The sequence below is a fragment of the Haliotis rufescens genome, unplaced genomic scaffold (assembly GCF_023055435.1).
Source record: "Haliotis rufescens isolate VD_foot unplaced genomic scaffold, xgHalRufe1.0.p SCAF_20, whole genome shotgun sequence".
Taxonomy (NCBI): Eukaryota; Metazoa; Mollusca; class Gastropoda; order Lepetellida; family Haliotidae; genus Haliotis; species Haliotis rufescens.
In genome coordinates, this window is record NW_025963891.1 from 9,070,997 (window position 1) to 9,090,894 (window position 19,898).

The following is a 19,898-nucleotide window of genomic DNA, read 5'->3' on the forward strand; positions in this document are numbered from 1 at the left end:
GTTTATTGCCCGAGTAGATAATGACATCCTGTAATGTACAAAACAATAACGTTATAAAAACAATAGTACATAGGTTTCATACACATCCATATTCATACAATACAAAGCCACCATTCATTTCATATAAACATACGTCTTTATTCTGCACATGAATAGAACTTAATAATCAATGATATACAAAATCATTATCTTAACCCTATAATAAACAAACAATTCATCAAGGGCGATAACTCGATCCAGACATCACTTATAAGATACAATAAAAATATAATATTGGTGAGTGCGGCGTTAACAACAAACAAACAAATCTTTCTGAAAAATACCTTTAGGCATCCATGTTGGTTATTTGACTCTTAGTTGTCAGACAATATTTGTCAGATTCAGTCAGTCCACAAACAAGAAACGGAGCGTGTTCTTGACTATTTTATGTGACTAGTTATAGATGTACAAATTTCGCATACATGTTTCTGTATTATCAAAAGACTTGGAAAATTTGCATTGTGACATTGTCAACAGTCAACAGAAAATTCTATGATGTCAAATGACACGAGCGTGAGATTTTATTCATCATCCAACATCATTTATTCCAACTTTTTCAGTTTGCAGACATAATCAGTGTCTGAAGTGTAAACAGTACTGCTAACAGCTTCAGTGGCAGAGCCATTAGTGATGTCATGTGATTGTGACGTCATAGTAACCAATGCCATCACAATGGTCCGCAAAGCATTGTGATGCAATTTCTTTGCAGCCACATCTGCAATGTAGAAATCGGTTGATCTCACCCAAGCGATATCTCCTGTGGGAGCCACTTTGGGATGATAAAACTTGATAATGCCCTCATATTGCTTAACGACGGGCCATTTCCACGTCCTTTGTTAGTTGACGTCATATGAAGTTCAATACTGACGTCATCTGGTTTGTTCTATGTCGTTTCCATATTTGTAAACGTGGGTCAGTGACATTCGTTGTTCGTTTATTGCAGTAAATATTTCAAAACCGATATTGTATAATTTAATTTGATTACAAATGCTATCCGTTGGAGCTATAATGAAGCTAACACTATTTTTAGAGCATTATCATTTGCAGAAGGTCTCGGTCTTTTCAACTGCTCTCCTTCGTCGGATACGGGGCCATTCAATATATAACCAGCCTAAGCTATTTATCAGATCTTAACGGTTGCATGCTTGTCACGTGCTGTGCACCAATGTATGTCACGTGCATAGACAAAGTTTCACTGAGGAAATTGTAGTTGAAGTCACACACGTGATCTATAAAGATGGCAAGGGTAGATTCTGCCAAATGTTCGTCAAAGGTTGAATACAGGGCTGTTATCCGAGGTGATAATTGATGGTGGTTCTGTATCTGGAGTTGATAACTGAAGGTGGTTCTGTATCCGAAGGTGATAACTGAAGGTGGTTCTGTATCTGGAGTTGATAACTGAAGGTGGTTCTGTATCCGGAGGTGATAACTGAAGGTGGTTCTGTATCCGGAGGTGAAACGTGTAAAAACCCTACCTCTGTGAAAACTGTTTCCTTGTGTCCGCAATAGAACATTGCTATGCCCCCTCGAGGTATTGGGAATCTAATATAACACGTCAACGCCAGAGAATAACCTGTCTCGCTTATCCCACGGACCAGTTTCTATTTGTGCCCCACTGGGTGTAAAATGCAAACTAACGGTTAAACCTATATGAAAAGGATCACTGAAAATCCGTTTTCACACCTGCTGTTCGTGAACACCAATCTAAGCCAAGACGTTCCTTATCGCTAAGGTACAGAACAGCAACGCTTCAACGTAACTGAACGTCATCTATCGTGATATTTCTTTATCAATTTTCATTTTATTCCAGAGAAAGCTATTTCTGGAGACCGCCTCCGTGGTCTGGTGGTAAAGCGTCCGCCCGTGGAGCGCAAGGTCCGGAATTTGATCCCCGGCCTCGTCATACCAAAAGACGTTAAAAGATAGTACTTGTTGTTACCCTTTCTGGCGTTCGGCATTAAGGGGCTAAAACAAGGACTGGTCGGCTCGGAGTCAGTATACTGTGTCTGAGTGGGGTATTCATGTTAAACTGCGGCATGGTATCTCAGTGAGCTAGCACTATAAATCGGCATCAGTCCGGACTAGTACAAGCAGCCACACGCACACACACGTGCATGCACGTCGCTATATAAGTGCAATAATCTTGGACGCCACGTTAAACCCAGTTTCACCTCACCTCACCTATTTCTGGTGTTTGTCAGCTTATGACCACACGTAAATCCAATTTGTAAGTGCTACCAGTGATATCACAAAGGTTTCATAAATGTAGCTAAACGTTTCAATGGAATTAATATAATGTCGGCAGTTTCATGCTTCATGGGAGAGTTATATCATGGCTGTATATTTCAGCAAGGTCTCAATCATTAACTTCAGTTCCAAAACAGTTTTGAATACAAGTAGAAACTGCCTCGTGTCGTGACAGTCGTCTCTATTGTTATACCGATGGACCCGATTATCAGGGTTATATAATTTAGTTTTAACACTGAGAAAATATTTTTATGTTTCACATTTATTGATTTAATCATGCCAATTATTCCATTGTCTGTAGCCCTCATCTCCGTGGACGTCATATTAGTGCAAATCAATGAAATTATTGAAGATCACTACATCAATTGCTAGAAAGGTCAAATGCGATGTTATGAGATGGTCATTCAGGGAATAGTTTAACTGAATTAATGTTTATTTGTGTAATCATCAAGTAATTCCTATAATAACCAACTCGTATATCGCGATCACACTTACAAAGTTTCGATATCGCGGCTCGGGACAAGATTTGTTCATCTGGAACAGATAATCTAGAATTTCTCACGGATGCTAAGTTACATTGGGAGGGAATACAAGTCGACGAAAGGAACGAGATTAGCCATGCAGTTAAAGGGGACAAATCAGTAAGGCATCAGCTGTTTCTGTGACTCCTCAAAATATCGAAGGTCGGGACAAATATACAAAACTACGATTATAAATGTTTCTCTGAATGAAAAGTAAACGTGTCGCTTCTTACATGTATTCCATATCGGCCGCCTTTGGCTCAGAATGTGGAAGAGGGAAATAGCCATGGCATGGACGATAACAGCATACCATATTTAATTGCACATACAATACCCGGGGTAGAATAGGTCTTCAGCAACCCATGCTTGCCGTAAAAGGCGACAATGCTTGTCATAAGAGGCGACTAACGGGATCGGGAGGTCAGGCTTGTTGACTTGGTTGATGCATGTAAGCAGCCATTTAGAAATAGCATGGACTTGTACATATTAGATTGAGTGTAATAATACGTCAGTACTGATTCAAACTTATCTCTGACATTTATTTAGATAATTATAACAATGAATTATGAAGTTTAGACATAAAATAATAATAATTTTATTTATGGGGATCAACAAATAGGATTAGCATCTTATGAATAACAGCAATTAAGTGTTTCAAGGCATATAGATGTCATGGCTCCTGGGTAATGAGCCTTTGCAATTAAATGTTCTTCAGACAATGGGTGTCGTAAATCAGTCGTTATGACAACTCACCAAATTAACAACGCATGTCGGTCTGACGTTGATTAATGAATAATTTTCATACTCGTATAAGCAAGGGGCCGACGTATGGTTCCTGTAGGAAGTGACAACTTGGAGACGATGGCTTGCGGTATATACAGTTTTACTTTATACATGTAGATATATACATACAAAAGACACTATATGCCAGGTCAGCACAGAGTGGTAGTGGTTGTTGTCTAGGTGCCCCGCAGCACCCTGCCTAACCCTAGCTAGGCTAAGGGTAAGACCTTTCTTCTTCTTTTTGTCAATCTCTCTGGACCAAATCTTATATAGCCAAGGTCACCTGACATTTAGTAAGTAATAAATATAAATGTAAAGAGTAAATCATCAGTGGCATACTTGCACATCTAGTTCTGTACACACAAATGGGGATTAACAAATAGGATTAGCATCTTATATATAACAGCAATTAAATGTTTCAAGGCATGTAGATGTCATGGCTCCAGGGTAATGAGCCTTTGCAATCAAACGTTCTTCAGACAATGGGTGTCGTAAATCAGTCTCTATGACACAAGAAAGACTGACACAAGACCTTGTGAAGGTTCCCCGAGGGCAGGTCTACTGTAACTTTGTTTAATTCAATGAAGTCAGTGCCTAAGCTGAGGGAGTGATGTAAGTAATAAAGGACGTGAAAGATTTGAGAGAGGTAGATGTGCCCTATGTAAATGTCAAGAGAGACAGAACTTAACACAGAATTGTTTTTGTCCACCTACATCTATAATTTGGGTGAGGTGACATGGGCCTAAATGACAGGGTTTGATGCCAATTTTGTGAAAGAAGTCCATGCTGACACAGCTAACTGATGCACCTGTGTTAACAAGAGCTGTAGTTCCCACTTATTGCATCTTACTATGAACAGTGTTCTTGGTCAAGGGAGGCACAAGTGCTACAAACGCTGAGTCTTGCCTGACGCCAGAATGTTGAGTATCAGGTACAAGTCCCAGAATCTTTCCATATTGTGCATAGTATGCATGCATACATATCTTTGCCTCTAAGGTGTTGTGGAAGTGGCAGCCCTTGACTGTTGCTGGGGCTGGATACTCCTATGGGGGTGGCTGGTATTGCTGTGGTGATAGTTGGTATTGTTCCTGTGGTGGTTGATATTTTTCCTACAGAGGCTGCTATTGTGGTTGTTGTGGTTGGCACTGCAGCTGTGGTTGGTACTGTTGCTGTTTTGCTTGGTATTGTTCAAGTGATGATTGTTATTGCTTCTGTGATTGTTGGTATTGATTGTACATCAGAGGGTCGTCAATTGCTTAATTTGTTGGACCAATCTGGCCGTTGTGTTGGCCTGACGAACCGCATCCAAGGTCGATGGCTCCTTCATATACACCCACAGCCTAATCTGTGGGAGTAGCCCTATCTCAGATTGTGGTAAGCTGTATTGTAACGCAGATGCCTGGACACTGGTGATGAAGTCTTCAACGTTCTCCTGCTCCGTCTGCGTCATATGGAGATGGACTCGAATCGAAGGCTGATGAACGTCAAAATTATTTGCTGAAAGGCCGCTTGTGTGTCCAGCTGTGTATACGCAGTCAGGTCCTTGAACCACACTTTAGCAGCTCCACCTGGGTAGAAGGGCAGAATTCTACAGAATTGGGAGTGCGAATTGTAGATATTTCGATAACTTAGCATCCTGCTGGCCTGTATATTTGGGGACATGTACCAGTGTCGTTACTGGGGTTTGCTGCTGGGTAAGATGAGACTGACTGTGTTGCTTTTGTTGCTTCTGTTGGAGAGGATGGTGTCAGCAGGCACAGTATGGTGTCAAACTGTAGGGGTGGTGGTGCTAGTGTGGAGTAGTTCTTGTTCTAATAATCAAGTTACTGTCAGACCTCAATATGGCGAAGTAGCTATCGGGAACTAGCCCTGAAACAAGAGAGTTTATTGAAGCAAGTGCGTCGAGACATATCATTCAAAATACATTAATTCATAAATGATAATGACATACAATTATTATAATGATAATAATATCCTAATACAGTTTCTAAGTCGGGGAATAAAGCAATGTATGTTATATTGGAGTATGTACGGCAAATGTACCGCAGCATTTACTAGAGTAATACCTGTAATGACAAATAGCATAAGTTTGCAGATTAATTAAGTCATAACAACAGTTTTACTCGTCTCCACTGTCAATGGCTGCCAATGTTGTTGTTGACATTCTCCGTGCATCAGTCAAGTTACAATGAAGCCAGATGACAACCGCTATCTGTGGTGTGGTTCAACATTAACCTGTAGATTTAACTGAACTAGATTTCATCAAGTGTGGTAACAGTGACGTCGAGGCATTTGTTTGCGTGTTTTCGTGGCCTTTCAAGGGAGGAGAGTGATGGACTTTCAGATCCCCTCCTGCCTTAAAGATCTTGACGGATAGATAAAATATCGATCGTAAAAAGGTTGGTAAACATTAAACAACATTTTGACATGAATATAGTTTCTGAAAACGCTTTTCTATGATGTTATATTTTACTTTCATTGTCGTTTGTTTCAGTGAGGAAATTACCTGTTCGCCACCGAACAGTTTCATAAACGGCATCATTTGTAAGCAAAAGATATGCCTTAGTTAAGTGCTGTCACCTCATCATCGAAAGCAGTCGGGGTGACATCAGATATTAAACGTACCGTATTTCCTCTATCAGACGCTCGGTTGTCTATTAATTTCGCGAGATCAGTTTACCGGCGTGTATCAGAGACCTGCCTTGTATCAGAGACTCAGCGTCTAATAGAGGAAATATCGATACAGTAGTAAAGTCACTATACAGTTCTTATGGCTGATCGGTGGCCGTCGTTTTATGGTTCGGTAAGTAGGCTATCGATGCATTCATACGCACGGTTTTTTTGTGTGCGAAAAAGCTTTATATATTAAAAGAGGTTTCTGTAGCAAAGAAGAAACCTCACTTTATCCAATCAGGATTATGCGATCTTCAATCTCATGATAGTATACAAAATCTTTGATATTCTAACGATTGTAATTAATAATTTCCTGCAAAGTGTATTTGCATTTTTTTAAATTTCTTTTTGTTGGTGTAGGCTCTGATTGTCGTTAGTCGACTCGGTAAAATGAACAATGAAAAATGTCTCTCCTCCCATGTCTGTTTCCTTCCCCACTTGAAAAAGCATTGTCATGACAACAGTACAGATGGCCTTGCCAAATGTATAAAGGTGCAGGTTTTTTACAGTATAAGTTAATAAATAGTTAATATTTTGCGATTTATCTGCAATTATTCAGCTAATAAGATGTACAAAACTCTTGAAGAAGACCACTTTATTAACCTTCTTCTCTTCTACTTCTTCGTGATGACGACATAGCCTATAACGTTATCCCATCCACAGGTGGAGATGTCTTGCTGCTTAATATGTTCAACCAGCAGGTCATAGAATGTGTTGACCACATCCCGCCTGGAGTCGGGGGATCTACTGGAAAGAGCCTGCATGAACATATATTCCGTCCAGGATCGGATTGTTGAGACGAATTTAGAAACAGAACTTTCCAGGTCATCCTTATCCTCTGAAACAGAAGGAGTAGCTCCAAATACAACCGCTGATAAAGTCTGCAACTGAATGTTGTTTTACTCCGCATTGCAGCAATATTTCAGTTTCATCAGACCCGTGAAGATCCGGGGTAGAATAAGTCTTCAGCAACCCATGCTTACCGTAAAAGGTGATTATGCTTGATTGATATCATGAGCATCGATCCACGCAATTTGGATACGATGACATGCATCAACCAAGTCAGCGAGCCTGACCCCCCGATCCCGTCGTCGCCTCTTACGTTAAGCGGGGCGGTCGGGTGGCCTAGTGGTTAAAGCCTTCGCTGGTCACGCTGAAGACCCGGGTTCGATTCCCGACATAGATACAATGTGTGAAGCCGTGATATTGCTGGAATATTGTTGAAAGCGGCATAAAACCAAATTCACTCACTCTTACGACAAGCATAGTCGCCTTTTAAGGCAAGCATGGGTTGCTGAAGACCTATTCTACCCCGGATCTTCACGGGTCTACATACATGTCTCGTCATTACACCTTCACTCTTATTTCATGAGTTCCATTATTTTTGTCGGAGTTAAATGTGGTAATTTGTTTAAACAGGTCATATTGGCAAAAGAAAAAGAATATCATTACCCAGAAACACAAACCTGACATAATTAGGAATTAGTATTAACACTGCACTGGAAGTAATTTCAAAGTTGCAACTAACATTGCGGTAAAACGGGGAACATTTTAGTGCGAGTCCAAAGTGGCGCAGGGCGTAGACGTTTATCACATGGTTGAAATGAAGCTGACTAGTACCCGATTATGTCATTTGTAATGTATTGTGTGACCATTCTGCATTCATTTGTGTTTTTAACTTATAGAGTAACTTGTGGTTCTGGTTGATTATTTCAACATTTGTTGACATGTTTCAATGAATAAAGTATGTATGTATTATTAATACTTATTTTTGCGTTTTTAATTTTTGCGATTGAGTCTCGTTCCCAAAACTTGCAATAATAAAACGGTCGCAAAAAATTCCCTGTTTACAGGAATCATTGGGATTCTGGGATTCCAGTCACAACCCAATGGATACCGACAGCTGAGGGTCTCAACCCTGCAAGGTTTACCCATGTCCTGCAAAAAGGGGTATCACACCTGTTTCTTGCTCTTTGTCTTTACACCTCTGCGTCAAGATGTGGACTTTTTCGTGGGTTAGTGTTAGGGACTTTATTCGCAGTCCAGCCTTGACAACCGGGGAGGCGTCGTCACGAAAAGGAGCTCTTAGTTCCTCCTCATTCCTGTAGTAGCCGGGGTAGTTGGCTGCCTCGTACTCACACTGTAGGAAATGTAGGCACCGTCAATGTCTTTGGATGCACAGCACAACTATCCTACACAACGGCCAGGCAAAGAGTGACATGAATCCACAATGCCAAGTGTTATCCCAAATATAACATTTGTTATGTGTGTCCAATCTCCCACAAAATTGTTTAGCGAATAAGTGGCAAGTGTTAAAAAAGTGTTTTGCAACTGCTTAAAAACTCTGGAATTAAACCTCTAGGTTTCATTTTCAAACATGCTTTTCCTTTGGTTTGATAAGTATATGACTGAAACTCTCTATTGGGGAGATATATAGTGCCACAACCAAGGGGATTAGAAATATAATTGATTGCCGGTGTGACATTGAAAATGGACCCTCGTTGAAAAGTGACCCGGGAGTCAGTATTCAACGTTGAAAACATACCAGGTCTCAGTTTTCAACAGACAAGGGTCAATTTTCAACAGTTGAAAAATGACCCTGTCAACTTAACAAGTCGTTAACTAGTGAAATAAGAAAATATTCTGTCACTAAACATATCAGCTACAAAATGTGTCGTTCATTGAGCTTTTGGACGTCAGTTTCGCGATCATATGACTATGATCGGAATGATCTCGTCCAATGGGAAATCCGCATATCGTGCGCACAAATTCACATAACTTACTATAAGAAAAACATATCATCAGGCGTAGGTTACAAGATGGTAATAACAATGGGAATTATTGTCAAGCATACATTTTGACGACACCTTCACTGTACGTACCTCTGTCACTTGATGCAGATCCCTTAACAATCTCCACACTGTCGTCATGGCTACCCACAGGTTCTGCAAATGAACTCTGCTTTCACCATATTTCATGTCTGTATCTTGTGCAGGAACTATCAGCAACATACACCCACCTAAATGATAATCAATGTCAATGCACGCAAAATTTAATTGTGTAGTTATAACGTTTTACAAAGACAAATTTTCAAACATGTTGACAAGAGGGATGACTTCAACTTTCCAATAGTCATATTGATATTTCAGCAGCTCCAGCTTTGGTTATGTACATTTCACAACCTTTTAGGCACAATTGAGCATGCTCCTTCAACATAGTTTTCACAGAGTCTCATACGACTCATGCTCGGACGTTGTTTGATCAATGTGACAAAATACATGGCCAAACATCTTTCATTTTTTACAGTAGACATGTGAAGGACATTACAATATGTAGCGCATGGGTGACAAAAATGATGTCCGAGGCTTTTCCATATTTTCACTTGTACCATATGTTCCAGCCGATTGTACCGGTGAGCAACTGACTTGCCTTTCCATGTGTTTGTGACGAGGGTAGGATATGCTCACCTTTTCGCGAACACCTGGTATCATCACTATTTGATTGGGATTCATAAACACCTGCTTACCATTTCACCGGAATCGTACACTCGACTATGCTTATTGCAGATATTTCTCATGAATATGGCAAGGGTTTTGTTGCTTTTATGTATTTATGATTCTGAATATCTGTAAGGGTATTCTCGCGTATTTTTAGCTGTATGAATGGCATTGAATACAAAAGTTAACTTTTAACTAAAAATGAAAATTACTTTACCACTTTTGATTTCCTTTGCTCTAATGAGGAGGAATCGTTGCCATCCATCGCACGCCAAAGCCGCTATAGCATCGCATTCAGCACGTGAGCCGTCAGGAAACGTATTCAAGGAATCTTTATACCATACAGAACTGAAAGCAAAACAAAGCACGCCTTCGTGTGTGTTACCATATAACATTCTCACATTGTAACAATGGCCAGACATGTGTGCGCCTAAAATAGATATATACCTTATTACAAGGATTGAACAATGTGGCATTATTTCACTTTAAGTCTCCTCTGCCATGATTGGAAGTGATGAAATTGGTATGGAATGGACTGTCGCAACCCGATGTCATGGGATCTTTATCATGCTATCAACGAAGTGGCCTGTACTGATTCAATGATTTACAGGCCGCAGTGACATTGTTTGAATATCACTGACTGCAGCGTAGAGCTATCAAAAATCAAAAAGTAAATTTAATCATTAGACACAAATCAAAACAACGTTAATAAAGAGAAATGGTGCGTTAGGATAACGGTACGCCACATCCGGTTGTCGCAATGGCGGAAAGAGACATTGGCATTGGAAGTTAAGGTGAGAAGCTGACGTCCTTGGTTCTAAGAACAAGTTGAATAGGCATTTACATATTGAGGAGTAAATTCTGCAGTGTGACATGTTGGCAGTTGGGTCCACTGGGAGTATTCCGCTGCCTACATAAAACCTTGATCAGTAGTGGTATAAGGGTATTGATTGAAAACACTGTATACATGTAACGCTGCTGTTTTTGAAGACAGGTTATACTGAATTAGGTATACACTTTGATTTCGAGACAACATATATAAAACCAATTTGAAAAGTGATATAAGGTTCACGGCAGCTGCCTGGCTGTGTTCTGTCATTTGATGACACCAGCATGAAACTAGTTTCAATATAGATTCCTGCCAGTGTTAGCCGGAGTTCCGTTTACTTGGAGAAATACTTACTGACAGTGTTTTTTTTTTAATTTATAGGTTTTTGGAATTTGGAACCGAACGCGAAGTGGTCATTGTGATTTGAATCGAGTATTTCCCAAATTCTTGGCAGAATAAAGCTTTACTCACCTAGGCAGGAAGTGAACAGACCAAAAACTGAGGAGCACGTGGAACGTGTTGTCAGGAACACACTGCTCATAGAAGCTGGTGGGGCACATGGACAGAAAGACCTTTTGGTGGTTAGGTGACTCTCTCCAATTACCTTAAACACATAGAGGGGACACCCAAGTAGGTATAAATAAATTACTTGCAATAAAACCAATTACCGCTTACAGCTATTGTGTTGTCAGTCCAGATTCGAAGAGATTATTCCACGACAGACTCGTATTGGCTATTCCAGATATACACATGAATATTTATTGAAAGGATCCTTCATTTTGTATCCCTTGTGATGAGAGACTCATAGTCAGGCATGTCCTGCTTGAGCGTATTGATTTTGACATCACAATGGATAATTATTTCAAATCATTATCTGTCAAGGATCTTTTTAATAGTATTAGTTCTCATGTATTTAAAATAAATAAAAGAAATTGAATTGTTTGAACATTTGTGATGTTTTGAAATGATCTACATTTCGTTTTAAAATCTGTAGATTAGATTCGCAAACTGAGATTGTTAGTGGCTGTATTCTTGAAAGGGGGTCAAAGTACTCTGAAATTATTCCCCCCTCAAAGAACCGGGAACCGTGCTGGGAAACCGTGCTGGGGAACCGTGCTTGGGAACCGTGCTGGGGAACCGTGCTGGGAAACTGTCCTGGGAAACCGTGCTGGGGAACCGTGCTGGGGAACCGTGCTGGGTAGCCATGCTGGGTAGCCGTGCTGGGAAACCGTGCTGGGGAACTGTGCTTGGGAACCGTACTGGGAAACCGTGCTGGGGAACCGTGCTGGGAAACTGTGCTGGGGAACCGTGCTGGGGAACCGTGCTGGGGAACTGTGCTGGGGAACTGTGCAGGAAGCTGAAGTATCGTAAGTCCCCACGGTCCCTAGTATGGTGGCTCTGGTGGCTGGCGAAATCTAACTTGTTTGTATCATGTTTTGTTATGTATATTGATATCGTTTTATCTTCCCATACTAGTTTTAAATATGTCTGTGCTACTCTAATTATTTTACTGTCCTTTGCTGATAGGCTTTTTAGAAAGTCTACATGACGTATGTATGTTTAAATTGTTGAAGTGACGATATGGCTGAAATAGTGCCGATTACACCATAAATCTTAACTCACTCACTCACTCACCCAAAAAGTGAAAAAAGTCCATCTTTTAGAACAGATGTTTGTTTCAGTTGGCCAAAACATTCTGTTTGTTATCGAACATAAGAAAAGCTTTATAATGCGCATAACTCATGTTGCATTTTCTTAACATTGGTTTAAACTGTTCCAATCTCATTAAAATCAGATCTCAGTTCTCGCTACAGCTAAACAAAGATCTGAGGACATCCCATTAGAGTTCACGTCAGAACGACCTTTCATCGGACCAATCAGAGCGTCGCTTACCAAATCATGAAAGTGACAGTCGGAATGGGATTTCTAATCATGCAGCCTCGGAAACTTCTAAACGGGGTATTCCGAACGATAGTTACGGGCTTAACGACTGAATCTATACAATCTAGACCATATATTAGCCATTCGAGAATGTTCTTTTGTTCAGGTTTCAAATTTTTAAGCAAAAATTTGTCAAAATATGTTTCAAAGCGTAGTCGCCAATTTGAAATTAGTGCCCTAAAGCACGAGAAAGCTGCCTTCTGATTGCCTAATATCAACTTCTTGTCAGTAATTCCATTGGTTGGTCAGAGTTCGCGAAAGGTCGGTCTGACATGACCTGTAATGGGATGTCCTGAGATCTTTGTTTAGCGGCAGCGAGAACTAAGATCGGATTTTAATGAGATTGGAAATGTTGTTTAATTTATTTATCGCTCATTTTTCATATAATGCATGGATCTGTACTTTTAAAACATGTGTATTTGTAAAGAATTATTTGTTTGTTTCCTGTTTAACGACGCACTTATCAATATTCCAACTATATGACGGCGGTCTGTAAAATAACCAAGTCTGGACCAGACAGTCCAGTGATTGGTATCATGAGCATCGAACTACGCAATTGGGATACGATGACATGCATCAAACAAGTCATCGGGCCTGACCACCCGGTCCTGTTAGTCACCTCTTACGACAAGCATAGTCGCCTTTTATGGTAAGCATGTATGAAGATATAAAATGTATAAGTTGCACAGAAGTGACACACAAACGATTGTCTGTATGTGTAGTTGACAAGCATCATCGACAAATAAAAAAGCAAAAGTCATTCGACCTGCATTGGGACAGCCAAGGAAATTGTGTAAAATATCATTAAAGTTAAGTTAAGTTAAGAAAAGTTATAATTACAGCCCGATTTGACTCCCATATTTTTATTAATTATCAGTCGTCAGTTTGCTCAATAAGTCACCTACAGCAAACCTTCTTAACCAAGGCATTGTAGTCATTATTGACGGTGTCTTCGTAGATTATATGGACAGGGAGGTCTTCTCCATGGTGCTGCTTGAGGGCGCCTTTAATGACAAATAATACAAAGAAACAATATGTGACGTACATACTTTAATCAATAACCTCTTGATTTATCACTGTAATCAATGACAATTCTACCATGACATTGAACAACGATTGATTCTGATTCTTCAGATTCTATACTAAAACGTGTATATGAAAACGTGGATCTTATCGAACGACAGCCTATGTAGGCATCGATGAATAAAATGATTGATGCCGATAACCGGTATTGTCCTATGGGTTCGTGTAATTTGAAATAAGCACTGTCACCAAGAACAACTTTCTGGGCAACTATGGATATAGAGAATAACGGAAGAAAGCATCAAGTGATTGTTTCCAGAATAATATTTAATTATATTACAAAATCAATCTCCATTGAGAGCTCTCTGTAAATAAAGAATATCTCTCCATAACTTCTATGCCAATAAATAACATAGAATCAAGGATGTGGGTTTTGTAAGTTGTATCAGTTGATCAAATACCTCGTATCTTTTCATTTGGAACCTCGGACTGTGTTCCAAATCAGAATTAGTGGTATCTTATCTACAGTGGGACAACATAAAATTTCAGAACACGCAGGGTTTTTTTCCTGAAGATGTAATTCAGGCAGGAAATAACAGGCGTCGAGTTACCCCAGTGGCTGACGCGATGCTTCGTCACACAGAAGGTTTGGTTTCGAGTCCCTACATAGGTGCACAGTGTGAAGCTCTTTTCTGGTGTGTACCCAATTGCTAGAGTGAGTGAGTGAGTATTGTTTTAAGCCGCTTTTAGCAATATTCCAGCAATATCACGGCGGGGGACACCAGAAATGGGCTTTACACATTGTACCCATGTCGGGAATCGAACCCGGGTCATCGGCGTGACGAGCGAACCCAATTGCTAGAAAATAGCTAAGGTCATAGTAAAGTCATACTCACTAACTCGTACACATCATGTCGAGGTAATTACCTAGTAGGTGTTCGAGAATATCCTTCGATGAAGATCCGTCATGACTCCCATAGTCGCCAACTGTAAACGGTTCGCCTCTCGGAATGATTGAAGTTTCTTTGAATAGTGACCAGAAAGATGTCGTTCAAACATTAAGGCTGTCCTTCAAATCCCACATACATGTAGGTATCATATGACTCACTTTGAAACTTGTCATGTGCTATGAACAACGTTTCAGTTCTATCACAGCATGTCAGCTTAACTGTGAAGGACACCTAACGGAATATAATCATTTACCCCAATTTTCTTTGTTTTGTGTGTTGTTTAACGCCGCACTTAGCAACATTCTAGCTATATGACGGCGGTCTGTAAATAATCGAGTCTGAACCAAACAATCCTGTGCTTGATATTATAAGCATCATTCCACCCAATTGGGATACGATGACATGCATCAACCAAGTCAGCGAGCCTGGCCACCCGATCCCATCAGTTGCAACTTACGACAAGCATAGTGGCCTTTTACGGCAAGCATGGGTCGACCATTTTGATCAGCGGATCCTCTTACTACTACGGAATGCAACTGTGCACATGGATAGCAATCCTAACTTGGATAAAACATGGATAAAATCCTTTTCTTTTTCAGAAATGAAACGTCAATCGTTCATTAATATCGGACGCATGCAGATATTAAAATTGTGTATTATATACTAAGTGAGAAATGGATTAACGAATATCTGGAAAAATTAAATACATATTACTCAAGTTATGCTTTATACAAGTTATATTTAGTACATTATCCATGTTAGATCTAGCAAATTATTAACAATGAAACCAGACAATTATACCAATACCTATGATCTGACGCACTGTGTCGTCAAAGTTATGGGTTTGCGACCTGATGATGACGCCAACAGAGCTTGTGTACTGGTCATTAAAGACGGCAGGGCATTCGTAATTCATTGTGCTGCAAAGAGAATTGTCGAAATATTTTCTAATGTGGTAAGCCTGAGATTGGTTTCAACTATACATTTTCCCGCAATGATACACAATGAATATCGCAACACAATAAAACATATGTAGATAGTATAACAAGAAGGTTATGCATTTAAAAATTGACATTCACTTTGTGTGCGTTCATTGGAGTAAGAACCTTCATAGACTGAGGGCCAAATAGCGTGAAGGTCGGAGCTTGCATAAAAGGGAAAAAATATAAATGTTTCAATGAAAGATGGCACCAGATATTCGCGAAAAGGGTAAGCATAACCGGGTCAGAGAGCAAACCAAATTGGTCACCCTGTTTCATTGCAAAGACCGAGATTCATTTGAGGAATGTCTACCCGAAAATGATGTTATTTCTACCAAGCTTGAACGGGATAAAGTCAGAAAACTGTTAGCGGAAACGAAGCACCGTAAACTCGTATTAAAAACCGATCAACCAGCTGCTTATTCAACTGCTTATCAAAAATAGCAACTGTTGAGCAAAATTATAGCAAAAATATAGCAACTGCTGAACAAAATTATAACAAAAATGGCAAAATTATAGCAACTGCTGAGCAAAATATAGCCAAATACAATAAATTGAACATAAAGGTTATCATGTAATAATGTGGTTTGAAATCCTCATTCATTAACCACAGTGTATTATTTTTGGCTGTATTGGATATGCAATATTTCATTATGCTAGACTTAAATATATCCTTAGGTATTACATTATGGAATGCGATGAACTTATCGAACAAATGCTCAAAGATGAGCCTGATCAACATACAGATAAACATAAAGAAAGACTCACGGCTGTGGTAGCTGGTGGAAAATGTTCCAAATATTTGGGGGGAAATTATACCACTGAAAAAATTGATAATATGACCGACGAAGAAATTAAAAAAACTGTACGCACGTTACGAGTCTAGACTGGGAGCTCTGATGACTAAAACAATAGGTTTAGCTATTTTACAACTATACACAGCTGTAGCTAGTACGTTTCTTACTGTCCAGGCAGAAAATCGAATGTATTCACGCGAATTGAGAAAGACCCATTCATCGAACACACTAAAAGCGCAGTAAGCTGTGAGTTTTATCATACATACGGAATGTTCTTAGCGCCACTTACCACAGCTTTAATAACGGCTAGGTATTGTCAATTTAAACATATGTGCCTACTTATTAATAATGGAGACGGAAATACCGCAAGCGAATGAGGAAACACAAGCGATTGCACCACAAACACAAGCGATTGTGGAAACACCACTAGTAGTCCATGAGCCAGACCCCTGATTTTTATGTTTGACTACCAAATGGAGGGACAAATTTCCATTGTGGTTTTCAGATAGCCTGATGTCTACACTTCATGAAATCACATGATAGACATCTCACATGTCCAGCTAAATATCATTTTGGCCGCCATTTTCAAGATAGCCGCCATTTTTTTCCAATTTGCTCCAAATTTCAGAAATAAGCATGAAAAACAGAATTTACAATTCCTAGGCAACTTTTGTGTAATGAAATGTGTCAGGCACTGAATTCCACACATTTTGATATACAGTTTGTATGGTTTTGTGCAATAAATGTTTCTCTGTTATCAAATTATATTTAAAAATCTATAAAAAAATTATTTTTCATAATGCAAAGACATTAAGAATTGTATACTTCAGTGTTATGACTTTACATAGCATTAAACTTTTGTGATTGATAACAGCTATTTGTTGTATTTGTAATAATAAGTGATCACAGAAATTACATTGTTTTCTTGCACTGCAAAGCTTATTTTCCTTGCTCAAAATGTTCTCCAAATTTACACACAAATGCCCGAGTGCTAACCCCGTGTTTGATGAAATCTCTGCATTTCAGTTTAATACAACAAACAAATAAATTTTGCAGATATTACCATAGTTAAAATAAACATTATCTATTTAAAACCCTGCAAGAAAAAAAAGAACAATATTTTCTTTCATATGAAGTTTAATTACTCACAATGAGACCTAAAATTGTGTAACGAAAAATATAATTCCCCAATAACATCTAAAACTACTGTCTGTTGTCAGTTAATGGATAAATACAATGCATCTGTGTTTAAATAAAATTGATGCAATGACTTGTCCTTTCGATATCATCTTCGTGGGAAACTTGAGGCTGAATTTAAAGAATCTTTGCATTTTTTCACTGTTGGACGGAGGGTATACATCAGACCTGACAACTTGTTGCTTGAAACTATAGCTGCTGATTATGTTTCATTGAAGGACAAACTGAATGCAAAGTCAGATGATAAATATGAAACATTAGTCAGTGATACAGCGATGTTCTTACGTGGACAAAAAAAGAGTGAAATCAAAGAACAGCCTTGGCCTCCACATTCTGAAGAATTGAATTCCACATATTCTTCTTTACCCAGTAGTGTCATAAGGTTTCTGAATCTCTTACTTGGTGGCAAAGAGACACCCTCAACTCGCATTAGCAGACTTTCATGGTCCATTGCCCAGGACATTGTTGCTGCTGTTACTGTTGGCAAAGTAATAACGCCAAAGCACATTCTTCTTCCATGGGTAATAAAAACTCTGACAGCTAATGTTGAGCTGATCAAAACTTTAAATCACTTGGGACACTCTTGTTCATACTCAAGTCAGAGTGACTAATAATCCTTGAAAAGTCGCAGCTGGTAGGAAGGGCACACTAGCGAGGAAGGCAAAGGCCTACAATACTGAACATAGCCTGATTAAAACTGATTACTGATCAGTTAACATAGCATTTGTTGCTGAGAAAAGGTGTACATCCTTACGAATATATGGATGATTGGTCTAGATTCGATGAAATTAAATTACCACCTCTTGAATCATTCTATAAACTTAACAGAATCTAAAACAACCGATGCTGATAATAAACATGCTCTGACGGTGTGGGATAAATTAGGTCGTAAGAATTTAGGTGATTATCACGATCTGTACTTAAAAACTGATGTACTGTTTTTCGCTGATATATTCAAGATATTTAGAAAGACATGTTTAAAACAATACATCTTGGACCCGGCATGGTACTATTCCAGCCCCGGACTATTGTTGGATGCATTGTTGAAGAAGACCGGTGTAGAACTAAAACTACTCACTGATTACGATATGCACTTGTTTGTTGAGAAAGGATTAAGAGGTGGTATATCGATGATGGCGAAAAGGTATTCTGAGGCTAATAATAAATAAGTGGAAGGATATGATCCGAGTAAACCCGATACGAACATATTATATCTCGACGCCAACAATTTGTACCGATGGGCTATGATTCAACCTTTACCCACGGGTTGTTTTGAGCGGCTCGATGTGAATGATATCCCCACAGATTCCGATAAAGGGTACATACTAGAAGTTGACTTGGAATATCAAACAGAGTTACACAAAGATCATAATAGTTATCCGCTAGCTCCCGAAAGATTAATGGTTAACAAAGTTTGGATGATGGAATATCAACACTCCTTGATGGGCAATACTAGGTTAGCTAACGTAGAAAAACTCGTACCAAATTTTATGGATAAGACAAAATCTATAGTTCACTACAGAAATCTCAAGTTATATCTATTGTTAGGTATGAAACTAAAGAAAATACACAGAGTTCTAAATTTCGATGAAAGCCCTTGTATGGAAACATATATAAGACTGAACACAGATTTAAGAAAGATGGCTACCAGCGATTTCGAAAAGAACCAAAATAAGCTCAGTATTAGGAAAAACTATGGAGAATCTAAGGAAGCGTATTGATATTTAATTAGTCAGATCTAATGAGGAAGAAAGACTCAGGAAACTTATAGCCAGTCCGGCTTTTAACAGAAGCAAGATATTCGATAACGACTTAGCCACACTACATATGCAGAAGAGTAATATAAAATTCAACAGACCGGGGTACGTTGGTATGAGTATTCTTGACTTGTCAAAACACTTAATGTATGACTTTTATTACAACGAACTTAAGAAGCAATACGGCGATAGGTGGGAGGTGTTATGTACTGATACAGTTTCTTTGTTGATTGAAAATACAAACCGAGGATATATATAAAGATATGGCAGAAAAAATATATATGTACCACACGAGCGATTACCCAAAAGATAATCCACTGCACAGCATGGTAAATAAAAAGGTGTTAGGTAAGATGAAGGATGAATGTGCTGGGACCCCTATAGCAGTGTATGTTGGATTAAGACCTAAGATGTATTCTATAAAGAAGTTTGATAATTGGGAGATAAGAAAAGCTGAGGGTGTTAAGAAGTATGTGGTAAAAAAGCATATCAAACACGAACAGTATAAAGAAGCATTATTCAACGGTAGAACATTCAAACACGAGATGAACGCTTTAAGAAGTGTCAATCACAGGATATATGGATTAAGATATGGAACAAGACATCATTATCCCCCTTAGATACAAAGAGATGGATTGATAAGGATGGTGTAACTACCTACGTA

At 39.0% G+C, this 19,898-nt stretch overlaps 1 protein-coding gene across 2 annotated transcripts in view; it reads right to left on the reverse strand.

Moving 5' to 3' along the window:
• Positions 1-3,780: 3,780 nt before the first annotated feature.
• Positions 3,781-19,898, reverse strand: part of LOC124131012 (loganic acid O-methyltransferase-like) — a 47,826-nt gene continuing 31,708 nt past the window's right edge. Inside the window, exons 2-10 of one of the 2 annotated variants that reach the window (XM_048400823.1) lie at positions 15,311-15,423; positions 14,481-14,576; positions 13,436-13,534; positions 11,061-11,193; positions 9,978-10,108; positions 9,146-9,282; positions 8,223-8,403; positions 6,867-7,101; positions 3,781-5,459 (exon numbers count right to left, since the gene is read on the reverse strand). In XM_048400823.1, the coding sequence (XP_048256780.1) occupies positions 6,878-7,101; positions 8,223-8,403; positions 9,146-9,282; positions 9,978-10,108; positions 11,061-11,193; positions 13,436-13,534; positions 14,481-14,576; positions 15,311-15,419 (1,110 nt within the window). In that variant the 5' untranslated portion in view covers positions 15,420-15,423 and the 3' untranslated portion in view covers positions 3,781-5,459; positions 6,867-6,877. The remainder of the gene's footprint in view (positions 5,460-6,866; positions 7,102-8,222; positions 8,404-9,145; positions 9,283-9,977; positions 10,109-11,060; positions 11,194-13,435; positions 13,535-14,480; positions 14,577-15,310; positions 15,424-19,898) is intronic. The other variant, XM_048400824.1, reaches the window with a different exon arrangement.